Raw genomic sequence first — 19,120 nt, forward strand, 5'->3', positions numbered from 1 at the left:
CTTTCTTTCTTTTCTCTCTTTCTTTCTTTTTCTTTTCCTTTTTTTTTTTTTTTTCTTTGAGATGGAGTCTCACTTTGTCGCCCAGCCTGGGGTGCAGTGGCGCGATCTCGGCTCACTGCAACCTCGCCTCCTGGGATCAAGTGATTCTCCTGCCTCAGCCTCCTAAGTAGCAGGGATTACAGGCACATGCCACCATGTCCAGCTAATCCATAGCATGCCTTTTAATTATGATTATTTGAGTTTGTGTTATCTGCTTCCTGTAGGGAATGTATGGGTTCATCTATGCCTTGTATGGACACTAACAAAATGGTTGCATTTATCTGAATAAATGGATGAAGAAGTTTTAAAAAGTCTACATATTAGGTAGATCATATATATTGTATCTATTTGGGATAGTCCAAATGATTAACAACTAAATTGAGAATTGAAAGAGCACTAACCTTGCATATTCTTTAACAGTCAGTAGCTTTAGATAAAAAAGACTTTCGAATGGGCAAAAAGCTTCCCTGCAGCCTGCGAAGATGTTAATTATAAGAAATAGCAATTTACATTATTTATAAGGAAGCTATTTACAGTACTTAGGCTTGTCAGACACAATAGTTGCACAGCTCCATTCTTTCATTACAGTGAGAAGAATAAAGCAAAGTGACAAGGAAAGAGAAAAGATATTATAATGGCTGCATCTAATTACAAGGAAGATAACACCTCTAAAATGTTAAAAATGCCTCGAATTCAATTTATTTATTTTATTTTTATTATTTATTTATTTATTTATTTATTTTGAGATGGGGTCTAGCTCTGTCGCTAAGGCTGGAGTGAAGTGGCATGATCTCGGCTCACTGCAACCTCCACCTCCTGGGTTCAGGCGATTCTCCTGCTTCAGCCTCCTGAGTAGCTGGGATTACAAGTGTCCGACACCACGCCCAGCTAATTTTTGTGTTTTCAGTAGAGACGGGATTTCAACATGTTGGCTAGGCTGGTCTCGAACTCCTGACGTCAAGTGATTCGCCCATCTGAGCCTCCTGAAGTGCTGGGATTACAGGCGTGAGCCACGACACCCAGCCAATTTAATTTAAACTAAATAAAATGTAAACTTCCATCTTATCATAATGATGATTCAGAATATAACACCCATTTAAATATTCAGACAAGCTTCCAAAAACTACTGCAAGTTAAGCATTGTTAGCTTTAGTGTGTGCAAGGAGGAAAGTGACTAAGATGCAATGTTTCATAATTCAGGTATTTGAATTTGCTTAGTCACATTTTCTTTTACCAGTGACTTTGAAATATAAGTGTCTGCCCTATGATAAAGTTTGTTTGTGACAGTAGCCAGATTAGAAGGAAAAACACCATTTTGTCTTTTATTTTTTTCTTTCCTTTTCTGTGACCACTTTAATTAATTTTATCCTGCTGTTTCACTTTCATCAATATAATAGATAGCACTCAGTGGCAAATTACACCAGTTTTTGATCTGCAATGGACAAGTCTGCCATGTTAGAACAAGAAAAAGATGAGAAAAAAGAGAATTTACCAAGCCGACTTTTAAAAATGTCTATTAATATTTTTGTAAACGCCCAGTGATGAATTATTTCTCTAGGACTACATGCTTTAAAACCTTACAATTTTTGTTGTTCACTTAGAGGACAAGATAAAATCTTTGTTGATCAAAGGATGATATCTACATCCTGATTAGAGAATTGGACTCCTACAGTGAGGTGTCATTGCATCTCACTGCTTGCCAGGAAGTTTCTCTGGCTATAATTAACTGCGCCGATGAGCAAAATTATTTTCCTTCAAAGAATATTAGGGTACAATAGACATGACATATTAGGCCAGCCTCACAAATTAGCACAGGTCCACAGAGCCTGCATAAAATTAGGTCAGACTTGAAAGATATCAGGCTGTGGTCCAATAAGCTTCTTAGTCTGAAATGGAAAATTGGGTTCACAGGGTGTTAGGGTCACTGTCTTTATTTAAGTGTGATAGAACTGGTAACAATTTTCAGGGTTAAAGACCGATTTTTCTAAGCCACCAAATATTTCTGGTTCTTCTCTTAGATAATTTATTGTGTTGCATAATTTATAAGAAAAGAAGGTTCTCCATTTTCTCAATACTCATACTTTAATAAATTTAACTCTGACTTTTGCCTATAATACACAGGCTAAGAATAAACTCCCCAAGTATTTCCCTGGAGGTCTGTAGTTTCCCCATCACAAGTAAAGTCTCCTAAAAGCCCTGTTTAAAATGCAAAGTATTTTGAGAGTTAACACTTCAGGCCACTAGTATGTATTAATGTCCTATGGTTAAGGTTGAGCAAAATGCACATTAATTTAGAATACAGAGATAATTAAAGTAAGGCTGGAATGTGCATAAATAGATGTAATCATAATTATTAGAGGCACAGACATCATGTCCACAGTTACAGACCTCAAGGTACAAATAGAGGAAAGAGAATGGATCAGCTGCATATTCAGTACTCCCTGGCTATCTGTGGGGGACTAGTTCCATGACACCCGCAGATACCAAAATCTGTGGATGCTCAAGCCTCTGATATGAAATGCTGTAGTATTTGCATATAATTTGTGCACATCCTTCAGGATGTTTTAAATCATCTCTAGATAACTAGTAATACCTAATACAGTATAAATGCCATGTAAATAGTTGTATTTTGTGTTATTTTTATTGTTGTATTGTTATTTCTAATTTTGTTCTGAATATTTACAATCTGGAGTTGCTTGAATCCACAGATGAAGAACCCGAGATTTGGAGGGCCAACTGTATTTGATTCTTAAACTGCTTGTCAGATATTTCTCTAATTTCAATTTGATTAATAGGCTTTGTTTTGGGGAGTGATCAATACAGCCTATTCATTTTGAGCACAGGCTTTGGAGTCACAAGGTCCCTTTGGAGGACCTGGTCGCTGACACTACGGTTGTACGCTGACTTTTGTCAAATGACTTAACCTCCTTGAGCTTTGGTTCCCTAAACTGTGAGATGGATATACTAATAGTATCCTAAGTTGTAAAGTAGTTATGATGATTAAATGAGATAAATGAAAGTACATGTTTCAAATGCTTAATGCCTGACACACGTTAATGGTCATGGTCGTCGTCATTATCGTTATTAAGTGGCCAACATGGATAAAGAGTATAGTCTGGATTTGTGACCTTAAATTTTTGGCTCTAATATTCGCCAGCGCTCTGCTCAGAACATTCTCTGTTCGCATTTCATACAGCGGTGCCAGCGCACAACCAGGCAACCCCCTCAGGAGCATCATTCTTTTCTGGACCTGGTTCTTTCTCGCTTTGCCCTCCAGGGGCCGCTGTGTTTCTCGGAATGCGCGCGGGATGCCCGGTTGCCACGAGACCGTCGCCAGGCAACCGCGTGTACACATACTCCAGGCGGGCCGGGGCGCGTCAATATGGCGGCGCAGGGCTCCCCCTCGAGCTCTCCGTCAGACGACTCTACCACCTCGGGGTCGTGGCCAGAACTGCCGCCGACCTCCACCGCGACTTCGAGGTCGCCCCCAGAGTCGAAGGGGAGCTCCCGGAGCTCGCTGCTTCAGTGGACCTGCCCCGAGGACTCATTGCCCCTAGCCGTGTTTTATGGGCCGCTGGACGCGAAAAACCCGCTCCTGGCCTCTTGTGAGAAGGAGATCCAGGAGTTGTTAGGCTTTATGAGGAAAAAGAAGGCTTTAGCCACCACGGAGGAAGAGAAGCACGAATTCCGCCGGCGTTGGTAAGCGCTGGCGGGGCACTGGGGAGGGCGCCGGCCAGAGGAGGGACCCCTGGAAAGGGCTGGAGGATGCAGGTGGTGGCCCCAGAGATGGTTCAGCGTTGCGGACGCAGGGGCTGGCTGAAGGGCCCAGGAGAGACAAAGTTTAAGAAGTGGAGACTCGTCGCTCTTAACAATCCTTAATTCCTGGGAGCTGTTATATCTTGGCTTCCTGCTCAGATCAAAATAAAAATCTACACAGAAATATTTCATAACTCACCATTTGTTATTTGACCAGAAAAGAAAGATGGTGACATAAGCAGGAAAGAACCTTAAAAAGAGTTCGCAGTTTGCAGTAATAACATGGTGATAGAACTCCCAAAAAGGCAAACAGTTGCGCAGAATGAATAGCAAAATTAAGAAAAAGTCACTGTAATCCTAATAGCAATATAAGAAGGAATTAAAGTGCACATGTTCACAGGATGACATACTTCATTGTATCAAGAGCTAGCTTCATGAACCTGAGCTACCTCGAAGTTATTCCTTTTTCTCCATATACAAATTTATATACTCATAACATGGAAAGTTGTGAAACCCTTGAGCGAGCCAAAAATTTATACATGAATACAAAATACAAAAATTAGCTGGGCATGGTGGCACATGCCTGTACTCCCAGCTACTCAGGAGGCTGAGGCAGGAGAATTGCTTGAACCCGGGAGGCAGAGGTTGCAGTGAGCTGGGATCGCGCCACTACAGCCTGGGCGACAGAGCAAGACTCCTTCTCAAAAAATAATAATAATAAATAAATAAAATAAAATATTTTTTATTTATGCATATAACAACTATTTATTGAGCACACACTGTATATCAAGTACTGTTCAAGGAACTAGGAAAACATCAAGTTAACAAAACATATAAGAATCCATGTCCTTATAGAGCATATGTTTTTGTGGGTATAAACAACCACTAAACAAATATGTAAGTAAATAATCTTACAAGGAGATGACTGCTAGGGAGAAAAATAGAACAGGGAATGGTGTTGGAGGATATGAGATGAATGTTGCAATTTTATCTTTTTTTTTTGAGACAGGGTCTCACTCTTGCACAGGCTGTTGTGCAGTGGCTCAATCCTGGCTCACTGAAACCTTGAACTCGGGGGCTCAAGGGATCCTCCCACCTTGACCTCCCAAAGTATTGGATTACAGGCATCAGCCACTGCGCCTGGCCTGAGTGTTGCAATTTTAAATGGGGTGGTGGGAAGCATGGTTAGGGAAGGTCAGGAAAAGTTGCTTTTGAGAAAGATGAGAAAGATATGGGAGCAATTGATGAGGATTTTTGTGCAAAAAGTAGGTCACACAGGGAGAATGGCAGATGGGAAAGACCTGGGGTGGAATTGTATTGTGGGAAGAGCAACAGGGAGGGAGATCAAGAGTTTACTTTTATAAAAATTGAGATGTGATTCAGCATCCAGGTGGAGCTACTATGTAGGTAGTTGGACATTTGAATCTGGAAGTCAGATGAGATATACATTTGGGATTCATATGATATTTAAATGATGACACTTGATGAATGGCTAAGGGAGTGTGTGTGTAAATGGAGAAGGGAAGAGTCCAAGGATTGAGCCCTGGGATGCTCCAGCATGGACAGGGAGAGGCAATAAGAAGAAACCAACAGAGACTAAGGAGGAGGGGCCAGTGGAAAACCATTAAGTGCCTGGTGTACTAGAAGCAGGTAGAGAAAGTATTTCAGGAAGAAAGGAATGATCAACTGTGGCAAATTCTGCTGACTGGCCAAGTAAGATGAGAACCAAGAATTGACCAAGGAAAGCCCATTATATACCTACTCTATATGCTTTATTTATTTATTTATTGATAGGGAGTCTCACTCTGTACCCCAGGCTGGAGTGTAGTGCTGCGATCTCAGCTTACTGCAACCTCTGCCTCCCAGGTTTAAGCGATTCTTGTGCCTCAGCCTTCTGAGTAGCTGGGACTACAGGCGCCTGCTACCACGCCCGGCTAATTTTTGTATTTTTAGTAGAGATGGGGTTTCGCCATGTTGGCCAGGCTGGTCTCAAACTCCTGACCTCGGGTGATCCACCTGCCTTGGCCTCCCAGATTGCTGAGGTTACAGGCATGAGCCACCTTGCCCGGCTTATACATTTATATTTAAATGGTTTTTATCTTTGAACTTCATCTCCCCATCTCCACTACCAGCGTTCCAGTCCAAACCACCACCATTTCACATTTTCCCTGCAGCCACTGTCTCCAATCTATCCTTCACCTAGCAGTCAGGATGATCTTTACAAATCTTATCTAAAGTCTTTCTACTGCTTCCCATTGCTTTTGGAATAAACTTAAGAATTCTGATACTCTCCAGGGGCTGAGGTGTTGACCCTGCCTGCCTTTCTGAGCTCAGCTCATCCCTCACTTCTCTCTCAGGACTTTCCAGAGAAACAGGTCCTACTGTTTCTCACCCCAGAGCCTTTATATTTGCCATCTTTGTTGTCTGAATGTTCTTCCCCAAGCTTTTCAAAAATCTGGCTCCTTTTTTCAGGCCTCAGCTCAGTTGTCACCTCCTTAGAGTGGCCTTTCCTATCGAATGCAGATTCACTTATAGGTTTATATTTTTAAATTGATTTGTTTTCTTGTGTATTGTCTGTCTCATTAGGATGTAAGCTCCCTGGTGACTTTGGATGTGTCTCTTTTTCATTGCTGTATTTCTGGCACTTAGCCTGGGGGTTGGGACATAGTAAACATTCAATAAATATTTAGTATTGAAAGGATTCAAGAGTTATTATCCTTGGCCTGGTGCAGTGGCTTACGCCTGTAATCCCAGCACTCTGGGAGGCTGAGGCGGGCAGATCACCTGCAGTCAGGAGTTCAAGATCAGCCTGGCCAACATGGCGAAACTCTGTCTCTACTAAAAAATACAAAAATTAGCCGGGCGTGGTGGTGTGCGCCTGTAATCCCAGCTACTCAGGAGGCTGAGGCACGAGAATCTCTTGAACCCAGGAGGTGGAGGTTGCCAGTGTGCCGAGATCATGCCACTACACTCCACCCTGGATGACAGAATGAGACTCTGTCTCAAAAAAAAAAAAAAAAAAAGAGTTATTATCCTTATATTCTTAGTAATTGTGACTATTACATATAGGAAAGTAGACATGGGCCAGTCTATAAGTACAGTATCTACGCCATCTTTAACAAGACTATAAGAATCACAAGCATTGGATTGACATGTGCCTTAACAGTCCAACCTCTCACACAATTTTGGCCTTTATTTATACAATAATTTTTACTGAGTGCCTGCTATGTGTGAGGAAATGTACTTGACACTGGTTACACAGTGGTGAACAAAATAGATATGGGAGTCAGTATTCATGGAGCTTATAGTCTAGAGAGGGAGATAGATGTTCAATGAGTCATTAGTCAATTCACAAACAACAAATGCTATGAAAGTAACTGCTGAGCACTTATATGTGTCAGGCTTCCTACTAGGCACTCTGGCTACAGCAGTGAACCAGACAAAAGTCTCTGCCTTCTCAGACTTTAGAGAGGGAACTAGACAATAAACATCAATTATGTGTATTTTATGGTAATTTAGGAATGATAAATGCAGCTGGGTGCGGTGGCTCACGCCTGTAATCCCAGCACTTTGAGAGGCTGGATCACGAGGTCAGGTATTTGAGACCAGCCTGGCCAACATAGTGAAACCCTGTCTCTACTAAAAATACAAAAAATTAGTCGGGCGTGGTGGTGGGCGCCTGTAATCCCAGCTACTCGGCAGGCCGAGGCAGGAGAATCGCTTGAACCTGGGAAGCGGAGGTTGCATTGAGCCAAGATCGCGCCAGTGCACTCCAGCCCAGGCGACAGTGAGACTCCGTCTCAAACAAACAAACAAAAAAACAAAACGAAGAAATGATAAATGCTAGAGAGAAAAAGAAGATAATCTATTCCCATTAGAAATTAAAAAGAAAAAGAAAAAGAGAAGAGGTTATGGAGTGGAAGATAGGAAGTTGCAATTTTCAATAAGGTGGTCAGAGTAGATGACACTTAAAGCAGAGGCTTAAAGAGAATGTAGTGGGGACTTGCTTTCGAATGATTGGTAAGGGAGGTGCCATTAAGCTCAGATGAGAAGGACACCTGGGATTTGACTAGCCAAACAGAGAGGATGAATAGGGGGACAAAAATGCAGGAAGATCCTTGGCAGAACAGATCCATTCCTACTTCGGAGGAATGGACAGAATCCCATTTAGCAGAAGCAGAGTGAAAGAGGTACAACAGTATGAGGTGAGATTTAGGGGAATAATAGGACTTTGGAAGGTTTTAGAGGCCATTTTAAAGAGTTTGCATTTATTCCATTGGGTAGTTTTGGCAAAGGATTACCCTTATGTAATTTTTTTTTTTTTTTGAGACAGTCTCACTCTGTCAACAAGGCTGGAATGCAGTGGTGCAATCTCAGCTCACTGCAACCTCCGCCTCCGGGGTTCAAGTGATTCTCCTGCCTCAGCCTCCTGAGTAGCTGGGATTATAGGCGCATGCCACCACGCCCGGCTAATTTTTGTGTCTTTAGTAGAGACAGGGTTTCACCATGTTGGCCAGGCTGGTCTCAAACTCCTGATCTCAAGTGATCCACCCGCCTCAGCCTCCCAAAGTGCTGGGATTACAGGTGTGAGCCACCATGCACAGCCTAGTTTTTGTTTTAAAATATTATTCTGATGATCATATCCAAAGGGAACAAGAATAGCAGTGTAGAGACCAGTTAGGAGTACAGGAGGTAGGAGTTGCTTTTATAATATATTTGACAGATGGTTATTATTATTATTATTTTTTGAGACAGAGTCTTGCTCTGTCGCCAGGCTGGAGTGCAATGACGCAATCTCAGCTCTCTGCAACTTCCGCCTCCCGGATTCAAGTGATTCTCCTGCCTTAGCCTCCCAAGTAGCTGGGACTACAGGCACAACCTACCACGCCCAGCTAATTTTTGTATTTTTAGTAGAGACGGAGTTTCACCATGTTGGCCAGGATGGTCTTGATATCTTGACCTCGTGATCCGACCGCTTTGGCCTCCCAAAGTATTGGGATTACAGGCGTGAGCCACTGCGCCTAGACGACAGATGGTTATTTTTTGTATCAAAATTTGTTTCTCCTTATAACTATGGAAACTTCCATAAGCATACAATTCATAGTATTTAAAATATAAATTATTGTCATACTAGAAATATCTTTAAATAAGAGTATGATACGTTTTTAAAAATGTGCTTTTGCTATAAGCACATAAGATTGAGGTATTCTGCTTATATAGTTATGATTTTCTTTTCTTTTCTCCTTCCTTCCTTCCTTCCTTCCTTCCTTCCTTCCTTCCTTCCTTCCTTCCTTCCTTCCTTCCTTCCTTTTTCTTTTTTGAGACAGTGTCTTGTTCTGTCACCCAGGCTGGAGTGCAGTAGCCGGATCTTGGCTCACTGCTACGTCTGCCTCCCGGGTGCAGTCAATCAGACAATTCACGTGCCTCAGCCTCGTTTGTAGCTGGACTATAGGTGCGTGTCACCACGCCCGGCTAATTTTTTTTTTTTTTTTTTAGTAGAGACGGGATTTCGTGATGTTTCCCAGGCTGGTCTTGAACTCCTGACCTCAAGCGATCTGCCCACTCTGGCCTCCCAAAGTGCTGGGATTACAGGCATGAGCCATCGTGCCTGGCTGATTTTCTGTTTTAGAACATTTTACATATCTAGCAACAGTCAGCAATCCCAAGTACATTAACATTTTCTTCTCAAATGATGTACATTCTGTAGTATATATTATATATTTTTGGTTTAATCATTATGTAAGCTATTCCCAATGAGCAGCCTTAACCTGAACTTAGGGTTCAACAAAAAAAGAGATTTTTTCTTTCTTATTATATAATCTTGATTGATTTAACAAAGCTGGTATTTTTCTTTTATGAGTAACAAACCTAGTCATCATTATCTCATCTGTAAGGTTTAGAAGAATTAACTATTTCATCTACATAATTTAAGACTTCTAGTAAGACTTGGTGAATTTCTTGGATTCATTATATTTATTCAAATACCATGGCATTTCGTGAAGCAGCAAATGAAAGTGAAAGAGGTAATAAAGCAAACAAAACACCTCTCCCCTTTTAAATGTCTGTGGTTTATATTTGCTATATTTATTTGGCATTGTTATTTATTACTTGGTATATGCATATATTTTTCTACCTAAATATATTATTAATCAGTTCGTGAAGGAGGAATGCATTGTCTCCTTCACTCAATCAGTGACTCAATCAATATTATTTAATTACCCAAATGAATTAATTGACAGGTTTCTGTTTAGATGTTCCATTATTACTCCAACACATACATCATAAGTATTAGAGCCATCTTCAGTTCTTAAGTTTAGGTCCTGTATTAGCCAGCTCAGGCTGCCATAACAAAATACTATAGACCAGGTGGCTTAAACAACAGAAATTTATTTATTTTTCACAGTCTGAAGGCTGGAAGTCCCAGATCAAGGTCCAGCAGGGTTGGTTTCTCATGAGGACTCCTCTCCTGGTTTGTAGAAGGCTGCTTTGTCCTCAAGCATGGAGACTGTAAACAATTTATGACCATATCACAAAAGAGCAAGCTCTCTGGAGTCTCTTCTTGTAGGGACATTAATTCCATCAGGCCAGAGTACTAATCTTATAATTTCATTTAACCTTAATTGCTTCCTTAGAGGCCCTGTTTCCAAATACAACCACACTGGAGGTTAGGATTTCAACATATGAATTGGGGGGCAGTGGGGGAGGGGTCACAAATATTCAGTCTTATCTAGAAATTTATGAGATAGGATTGGACACTTGTTAAGGGATATTCGGATTTTTCCTAGAGACATATATAATTTCTGGGAGAGAGGAAAGAAATAAATGTTAACTAAATGAATGAATAAAATAGGCAATGATCTGCTACTGTTTGAAACTCTGGTTAGAAACCATTTTGAAAATGCTGTTTGTTTTGTTTTTATTTTACTTGGTGGAGGGAAGTATAGCTCTAAGTGGATTGACTGGCTATTTGAGCCCTGAGCCCTTCATAAGAAAAAATAAAACAAGAACAAATAATGTTTTCTTCCCAATCCTTTATTCATTCATTCATCTTTCAGCAGATATTTATTGAGTACCTACATGTACTAGGTATTCACTACTGTTGGGGCTGGGCAATGAATAATATTGTTGAGGTCCTTGACCTCAGGGAGTTTACTTTCCAGAGGACTGGCAAGCTCATTCATGTAGTCGTTAAGAGCATAGATGCACTGAGCCTCAGCTTAATCAACTGTATCTTTGGGATATTGATATTACTTTTCTTGGAGTTGTGAAAATGAAGTGAAAAAAGGTACATATATAGGCAAAAGACCCAAAATAGAAGAAGAAAGTTGGAGGACTGACACGACTCAATTTCAAGACTTACTATAAAGCTACAGTATTCAAGATAGTGTGACATTGGTGAAAGAATAGACAAATCTGTGGAACAATATACACAGCTTAGAAGTAGACTCACATAAATATAGCCAACTTGTTAGGGAAACAGGAGCATAGGAGAGCCAGAGTAATGGCATTTTAAAATCAACTCCATTTTAAAATTAGCAAGGCACATTCCTTGCCAGGCGTGACCCATGGTCATCAATTTTTTACAGTTGAAGAAACAGCCTAAAGATACCTGCAAAGACAAGCACCTACAACAGCAGAAAGTCCAGATGTCCCAGTACCCATAACAATATACGCCTTCAAGATAATTATAGCTATGCCTTGATGTACTGCACATGAAAACGTTGAGGATAGTTTCCTTTAAATCAACAGAGTAATAAACTTCGTCACACTGTTGGCCTACCTGCATGTAGACCTAACTTAGCTTGGCTTTTTACGTAGATAAGACCCCTATATAAGAAGAGTTTAAAACAAAGGTAGTGTGTTCATCTTCCTGCTTTCTGAGGTTGCCCAACTCTGTAACTGAGTAGCTTTCAATAAATGATCTCTTCCCACTGCACTCTGTGACTTGTCTTGAATTCCTTCCCGTGCGAGATCCAAGAGCCCTCTCTTGGGGTCTAGATCAAAACCCCTTTTCTGGCAACAAACTGATCTTTGGCAAGTGAGCAAAGTCAATTCAGTGGAGAACAGTGTCTTCAATAAATGGTCCTGGAACAACTGGATATCCACATGCCAAAAAATGAATCTAGGGGGTCTGGATCAAAACCCCTTTTCTGGCAACAAACTGATCTTCGGCAAGTGAGCAAAGTCAATTCAGTGGAGAACAGTGTCTTCAATAAATGGTCCTGGAACAACTGGATATCCACATGCCAAAAAATGAATCTAGACACAGACCGTATGCCCTTCACAAAAATTAACCCAAAATGGATCACCTACCTAAATGTAAAATGCAGTATTATGAAACTCCTGGCCGGGCACCGTGGCTCACGCCTGTAATCCCAGCACCTGGGGAGGCCTAGGCAGGTGGATCACAAGGTCAAGAGATTGAGACCATCCTGGTCAACATGGTGAAAACCCATCTCTATTAAAAATACAAAAATTAGCTGGGCGTGGTGGTGCGTGCCTGTAGTCCCAGCTACTCGGGAGGCTGAGGCAGGAGAATCACTTGAATCCAGGAGGCAGAGGTTGCAGTGAGCTGAGATGGCACCATTGCACTCAAGCCTGGTGACAGAGTGAGACTCCATCTCAAAACAAAAAATAAAAAATAAACTCCTAGTAGATAACATAGGAGAGAATCTAGGTGACCTTGGGTTTGGTGATAAGTTTGAATATACATTACCAAGGCATGATCCATGAAAGAAAGAATTGTTAAGTTGGACTTCATTAAAATGAAAAATTTCTGCTCTATGAAAGATACTGTCAAGGGAATGAAAGGATAAGCCACAAACTGGGAGAAAATATTTGCAAAAGACATATTTGATAAAGGACTGTTGTCCAAAATATACGAAGAACTCTGAAAACTCAGCAATAACAACAACCTGATTTTACTTTTTAAAATATTTTTATTTATTTATTTATTTACTAATTTTTTTGAGATGGAGTCTTGCTCTTTTGCCCAGGCTGGAGTGCAGTGGCCTGATCTCAGCTCACTGCCATCTCCACCTCATGAGTTCAAATGATTCTCCTCCTGAGTAGCAGGGACTACAGGTGTGCGCCACCATGCCTGGCTAATTTTTGTATTTTTAGTAGAGACGGGGTTTCACCATGTTCACCATGTTGGACAGGCTGGTCTCAAACTCCTGACCTCAAGTGATCCACCTGTCTTGGCCTCCCAAAGTGCTGGGATTACAGGCATGAGCCACTGTGCCTGGCCAACAACCTGATTTTAAAAATGGGCCAAAGACCTTAACAGATACCTCACCAAAGAAGATATACAGATGGCAAATAAACATATGAAAATATGCTCCACATCATATGTAATCAGGGTAATGCAAATTAAAGCAACAATAAGATACCCTACACGCCTATTAGGAAGGCTAAAATCTAGAACACCGACAACACCAAATGCCGGAAAGGATGTGGAGCAATGAAGTCTCTCATTGATTGCTGGTGGGAATGCAAAATAGTACAGCCACTTTGGAAGACAGGTGGTTTCTTACAAAATTAAACATATTCTTACCATAACATTCACCCCTTGTGCTCCTTGGTATTTACCCAAAGGAATTGAAAACTTATGTCCATATAAAAACCTGCACATCGGGCTGGGAGCGGTGGCTCATGCCTGTAATACTAGCACTTTGGGTGGCCTAGGCGGGTGGATTACCTGAGGTCAGGAGTTTGAGACCAGCCTGGCCCACATGGTGAAACCCTGTCTCTACTAAAAATACAACAATCAGCCAGGCATGGTGGTGCACGCCTGTAATCCCAGCTACTCGGGAGGCTGAGGAAGGAGAATTGCTTGAACCCCAGAGGTGGAGGTTGCAGTGAGCCAAGATCATGCCACTGCACTCCAGCCTGTGTGACAGGAGCAAGACTCCATCTCAAAAACAAAACAAAACAAAACAAAAAAAACCCTGCACATCAGTATTTCTAGCAGCCTTATTCATAATTGCCAAAACTTGTAAGCAACCAAGATGTCATTCAGCATGTGCGTGGATAAATAAACTGTAATGCATCCAGACAATGGGATATTATTCAGTGCTAAAAAGAAATGAGCTATCAAGCCATGAAAAGACATGGAGGAAACTTAGATGCATATTGCTAAGTGAAAGAAGCCAATCTGAAAAGGCTTCCTACTATATGATTCCAACTATGACATTTTGGAAAAGGCATAACTATGGAGACAGTAAAAATATCAGTGGTTAACAGAGATTAAGCGGGAAAGGAGGGATGAATAAGTGGAGCACGGAGGATTTTTAGGATAGTGAATCTACTCTCTGATATTTTCACAGTGGATAGACATTATATACATTTGTCCAAACTCATGGAATGGATGACACCAACAGTGAACGCTAAACTATGGACTTTGGGTGATAATGATGTGTCAATGTAGGTTCATCACAACAAAGGTACCATTCTAGTGGAGATGTTGATAATGGGGAGGGCTGTGCATGTTTGGGGGCACAGGGTATATATGGGAAATCTCTGAACCTTCTGCTCAATTCTGTTGTGAACTTAAAATTGCTCTATGAAGTAAAGTATCTTAAAAAAACATATGTAAAGGGCTGCAATCAATGCTTGGTACATAGGAAGCAATAATTTTAACTGTAATTACATTTATTATTAATAATTGGACATTAACAATGAGGCACATTGGAAAGGCTTTAGCATAAGGTAAGTTTTAAAGGATTGCTTGCAAATTAATTGGGGTTTCCTGCAGACTTTGACAATGTCGTTTTATTTTATGATTTTTACAGTGCCACTTCTTTGTTTAATATCTGGACTAAATACGCCCCCAGGCTGCCAGCAGACTATTACAACGAAAAGCTTCTGAAGGTTGGAGATAGCCTTTGTCAAATGAAAGTAAGTGCCTCTGCAGGAAAGAGCCAAAAAGAAGTTCATTTGGCTAATTATTATTACAGTATTTAGTCTGATACCCTTCCTATTTTACATGTTTTGATTTTTCTCTTAGAAAAAAATAAATGAGTACATAAAAATTTTAATAAGGCACAGTAACCAAAAAAGTGTTGCTTTTTAATTTTGTAGTTGAGATTTCCCAGAGGTGAGACATTCCTGGACAGCCAGGCAGCTGGCTGTGGATGGGCAGGAGGGTGGCCGGGTTAACAGAGGGTGTGGTAGGCGCACAACAGGAAATGCTGAATCATCGTGTTCCTACGTTATACAAAGGAGCCCAGACACCACTTCCTGTTGTTTTTCATATGGCTGGCCTTGCCCAGTGGTCAACCTTCAGGGCTCTTGGCCTTGCAGCTCTGTTGCCTGCTTCAGTGCCCTGTTTATTAAACTCTTTCAACTCTTTCTTAATGTTTTGCTGTATGTAATTATAACAGTCATTCCATACATACCCTGTTTCTTGCTCAGTATTGTATTCCAGAATGAGTTTGTGTCCTACTTTTAGTTCTACCTGAATGTCTAGGGCTTGGAATGCTGTGGACCGGTGGACTTGGTTTGCTGAGACCACAGCATGGCTGGGTTTTCCATTAATGATCATGTGAGTTTCCCCCTTAAACTCTGGCCTAGGTCCAGATTATTCTAAGTTATGTGAACGTCAGACAATGGGATCTTAGGCCAGCCGTGGGCAGTGTTAAGTGTTTTCTCAATCTTCAGTTTCTCAACTTCATTTTTCCCCTCTCTATTTTCTGGACTTTAATCCTCTTGGTCTGGGAGACAAATTTACCAAATAGAGGATATGAGTGGTGGAACTTCATAATGAAGAACTAAGATCTATTTTCTTCTGCCAAAACTAGAGAATAACCATAGTTCCACATAAATGGACCATGGGTCTTAGAAACTTGAAAATACAGGGCTTGGTAAGCTACAGAAAAGAAACCTGGGTGAGATTCAACTTGGAAGCTTTATTCATGTAAGTGGAATAAGAGTTTTGACAAGAATTAGAAGATAGCCCCCTTTCCATCCTTACACTTTTCAGTATAAGAAGCTGGTAATACAAATAAAAAGCACAGTGTAGGGTTGTTTGAGAAATGTCTGTGTGGGTGGAGTGGATATTAGTGGAGGGAGGAGAGAGGTGTATGTTAGAAGCTGATAAAGCAAGTTAAAGATGGCTGGTAGCTAAGGATTCAGAATGTTTTAGATAGAAAGGCCTAGATAGGATATTTTAATATTTAATTAAAGGAACAAAGAAAAAGTTTTATCTACTTTTCACTGAAGGGAATGTTGGCCAGGCTGGGCATGGTGGCTCACACCTGTAATCCCAGAACTTTGGTAGGCTGAGGAGGGCAGATTGCTTGCTTGAGCCCAGGAGTTTGAGACAAGCCTGGGTAACATGGCGAAACGCTGTCCCTAAAAAAAAAAAAAAAAAAAAAAGGTATTTATAATTCTGAAAATGAACTTGTTACTTTGGTTTCTAGGCTCTATTTTTATTTTAGTTGTAGTAAAGATCATCTTGTGGAAAATTTTTTTTAAACCTAGATTTGAATTTATTATATGACTCAAGTTAGAGCAGAAAAGATTCAGGATTAGTGAGCAAAAAACAAATCTTTAATAGAAATTTAAACAAAACAGTGTTTGACTGAAGATGCCTCCCAAGGGGCTAGGTAACTGGACAGCCAGTTCAACCTTGGGCAGTTGCTTTTCCTGGGGATGAAGTTGTGGGGGAGGGAGCTGAGGAAGGGTTGCAAGTGACTCATTTTGAAAGCACTGCTTATGTCCCCTGCCCTGAAACCCTCCAGGTAACTGAGCCCTGTGGGTTACAGAAATGGGGCATCTGATTCTGTAATGGGAACATAAGCATGAATTTGAATGAATAAAAATCCCACTGCTCAGATGCTTTTTATTTGTCCTGATGCAGCTTTAGAGTGTTGACAGATGAAAGAGAGGCAAGTAGCTCACCTCACTCTGCAGTTTTTTTCTTTTATTTTCTCTTCTTTGGTTCCCTCTTTCTTCCTCTCTTCCTTCCTCTCTCCCTCCCTCTCCCTTCCTTTCCTTCCTCTCTCCTTCCCTTCCTTTCTCTCTCTCTCTTTCTTTCTTTCTCTCTTTCTTTCTTTCTCTCTCTCTCTCTCCTTCCTTCTTTCTTTCTCTCTCTCCTCTTTCTTTCTTTCCCTCCCTCCCTTTATTTTTTCCTTCCTCCTTCCCTCCCTTTCTTTCTCTTTCTTCCTTTCCTTTCCTTTTTTTCCTTCCTTTCTTTCTCTCTCTCTCTTTCACTTCCTTTCTTCCCCCTTCCTTTCCTTTCCCCTTCTCTTCCCTTTTCTTTTCCTTTCCTTTCCCTTCCCCTTCTTTCCCTTCCTTCCTTCCTGCCTTCCTCCCTCCCTCTCTCCCTTCCCTCCTTCCTTCCTTTCCCTTCCTCCCTTCCTCTCTCCCTCCCTCCCTCCCTTCCTTCTTTTCTTCCTTCCTTTGTTTCTCTCTCGCTCGCTCGCTCTTCGTTTCTTTTCTTTTTCGAGCCTATGAGGTATCAGAGAAGCAAGACTACTCATCCACCTCTCTAGGTGTGTGGGTTACCATGATCTGATGATGCTGAATTTTGGAACCTGGATTTTGAGTATTTGTAGGTATTACCATGCACAGTGCCATAGCAAATATTCTCATCCTTGTGGTCATGATGGTCCCATCTCACATAGGCTCATTGTGAGGAGAATTAGATGAAATAATGCACATACATTGTATAGTGCAGTGTCTGTCACATACTATGTTTTTGGAAAATGGAGCCAGTAGTAATGGTATAATTGTAATAATCAACATTGATACTATTAGGAATAATATGAATATTACCTAATAATGATAAGCTAAATGGTATTTTGGAACTTTAATCAAGTACTCCTTTTGTTTCAGGAATACAAACTGGCCCTTTTACAATGCTATGGAAGATATCTTCAGCAGTTCAATACCAATTTTGATGAGAATAAAGTGGATGTAACTCAATTCAAAGCTACCTTTTTCCCAAAAGGCTTTAAAGATAAAACTGCTGGACTTACAGTAAGATGAAAGAGCAGCTGAAATAGCTACAATTTATGATTAGCTATGCAATGTATCTTTTAGTTGACAGCTTCTAAATGTCTTTTGTTGGCTTAGCATAGCATCTAGCTGTGTGCTATAAGTTGCTTAATAAATACTTTCAGTGCTGGATAAGAAAGTGAACTTACCAAGCTTTGTAAGGATGCTTTGGAGATTAAGTCACTGCAGTCACTCATTCATGTAGCAGTTGTTGTTATTTAATAACTAATACTTGTAGAGTGCATTTAGTTTATAAAGTGCTTTGGAAAACAAATTTGATAAAGTAATTTTATGAGTTACATACTATTATCCCTATTTACAGAAGAGAAAAATAAAGCTTATCACATAGTATAAAAAAGCGACTCTTGAGATTAAACATAAATCTATTGATATAAAATATTTATACTTTATTTCTAGTATACCAGTATTTTGTTAATTACTACCATTGATTCACTGGTTGAGCAGTTTTCATGTGCTGAGTACTCTTCTAAATACATTGTATGAATTATCATCTTGCAGCCTCATTAAAGTCCTAAGAGGTGCCTCTTCTACAGGTTAGGAAATGGAAGTTTATTAGCCCACTTAAAGCAATGGGCAGGGTTGGTGTTTGAACCCTGATCAGTCTGACTCTAAATCTATGTTACTTCAAACTTGAGGACTATTCAAGGCCTTGGGAACCGTATGTGGTTAATAAGCAGAAACTCTCAAGGCATGTTTAGGAGACAATTGAACAGTTCAATTTGGCTGTACCATAGGTACGTGAATGAGAATACTGGGCGATGTAGGTTGGCACCCCGTTAGGGAAAAGGTCTCTCCTACTCCCCTTTTTGTAGCCTTGACCCCCTACCTTCTGCTTTTTGCTTTTCATATTTTGCCAGAATTTTTCTTTCTTCCTCTTTCTTTCTTTTTCTTTCTCTCTCCCTTTCTTTCTTCTTTCTTTCTCTTTCTTTCTTTCTTTTTCTTTTCTTCTCTTTCTTTCTTTTCTTCCTTTCTTTCCTTTCTTTTCTTCTTTTTTTTTGGAGTCTTGTTCTGTTGCCCAGGCTGGAGTGCAGTGGCATGATCTCAGCTCACTGCAACCTCTGCCTCCTAGGTTCAAGCGATTCTCCTGCCTCAGCCCCCTTAGTAGCTGGGATTACAGGCGCGTACCACCATGCCCGGCTAATTTTTGTATTTTTAGTAGAGACGGGGTTTCACCATGTTGGTCAGGCTGGTCTCAAACTCCTGACCTCATGATCCACTCTCCTTGGCCTCCCAAAGTGCTGGGATTACAGGTGTGAGCCACCGTGCCTGGCCAATTAATTTCTAAAGTAGAAACCTGTCATTT

The 19,120-nt window shown here is 40.8% G+C and overlaps 1 protein-coding gene across 2 annotated transcripts in view; it reads left to right on the forward strand.

Moving 5' to 3' along the window:
* Positions 1–3,333: 3,333 nt before the first annotated feature.
* CFAP54 (cilia and flagella associated protein 54) overlaps positions 3,334–19,120 on the forward strand; it is a 389,038-nt gene continuing 373,251 nt past the window's right edge. Inside the window, exons 1-3 of one of the 2 annotated variants that reach the window (XM_024348012.3) lie at positions 3,334–3,738; positions 14,589–14,694; positions 17,635–17,778. In XM_024348012.3, the coding sequence (XP_024203780.3) occupies positions 3,422–3,738; positions 14,589–14,694; positions 17,635–17,778 (567 nt within the window). In that variant the 5' untranslated portion in view covers positions 3,334–3,421. The remainder of the gene's footprint in view (positions 3,739–14,588; positions 14,695–17,634; positions 17,779–19,120) is intronic. The other variant, XM_024348013.3, reaches the window with a different exon arrangement.

This window comes from Pan troglodytes, chromosome 10, assembly GCF_028858775.2.
Source record: "Pan troglodytes isolate AG18354 chromosome 10, NHGRI_mPanTro3-v2.0_pri, whole genome shotgun sequence".
Taxonomy (NCBI): Eukaryota; Metazoa; Chordata; class Mammalia; order Primates; family Hominidae; genus Pan; species Pan troglodytes.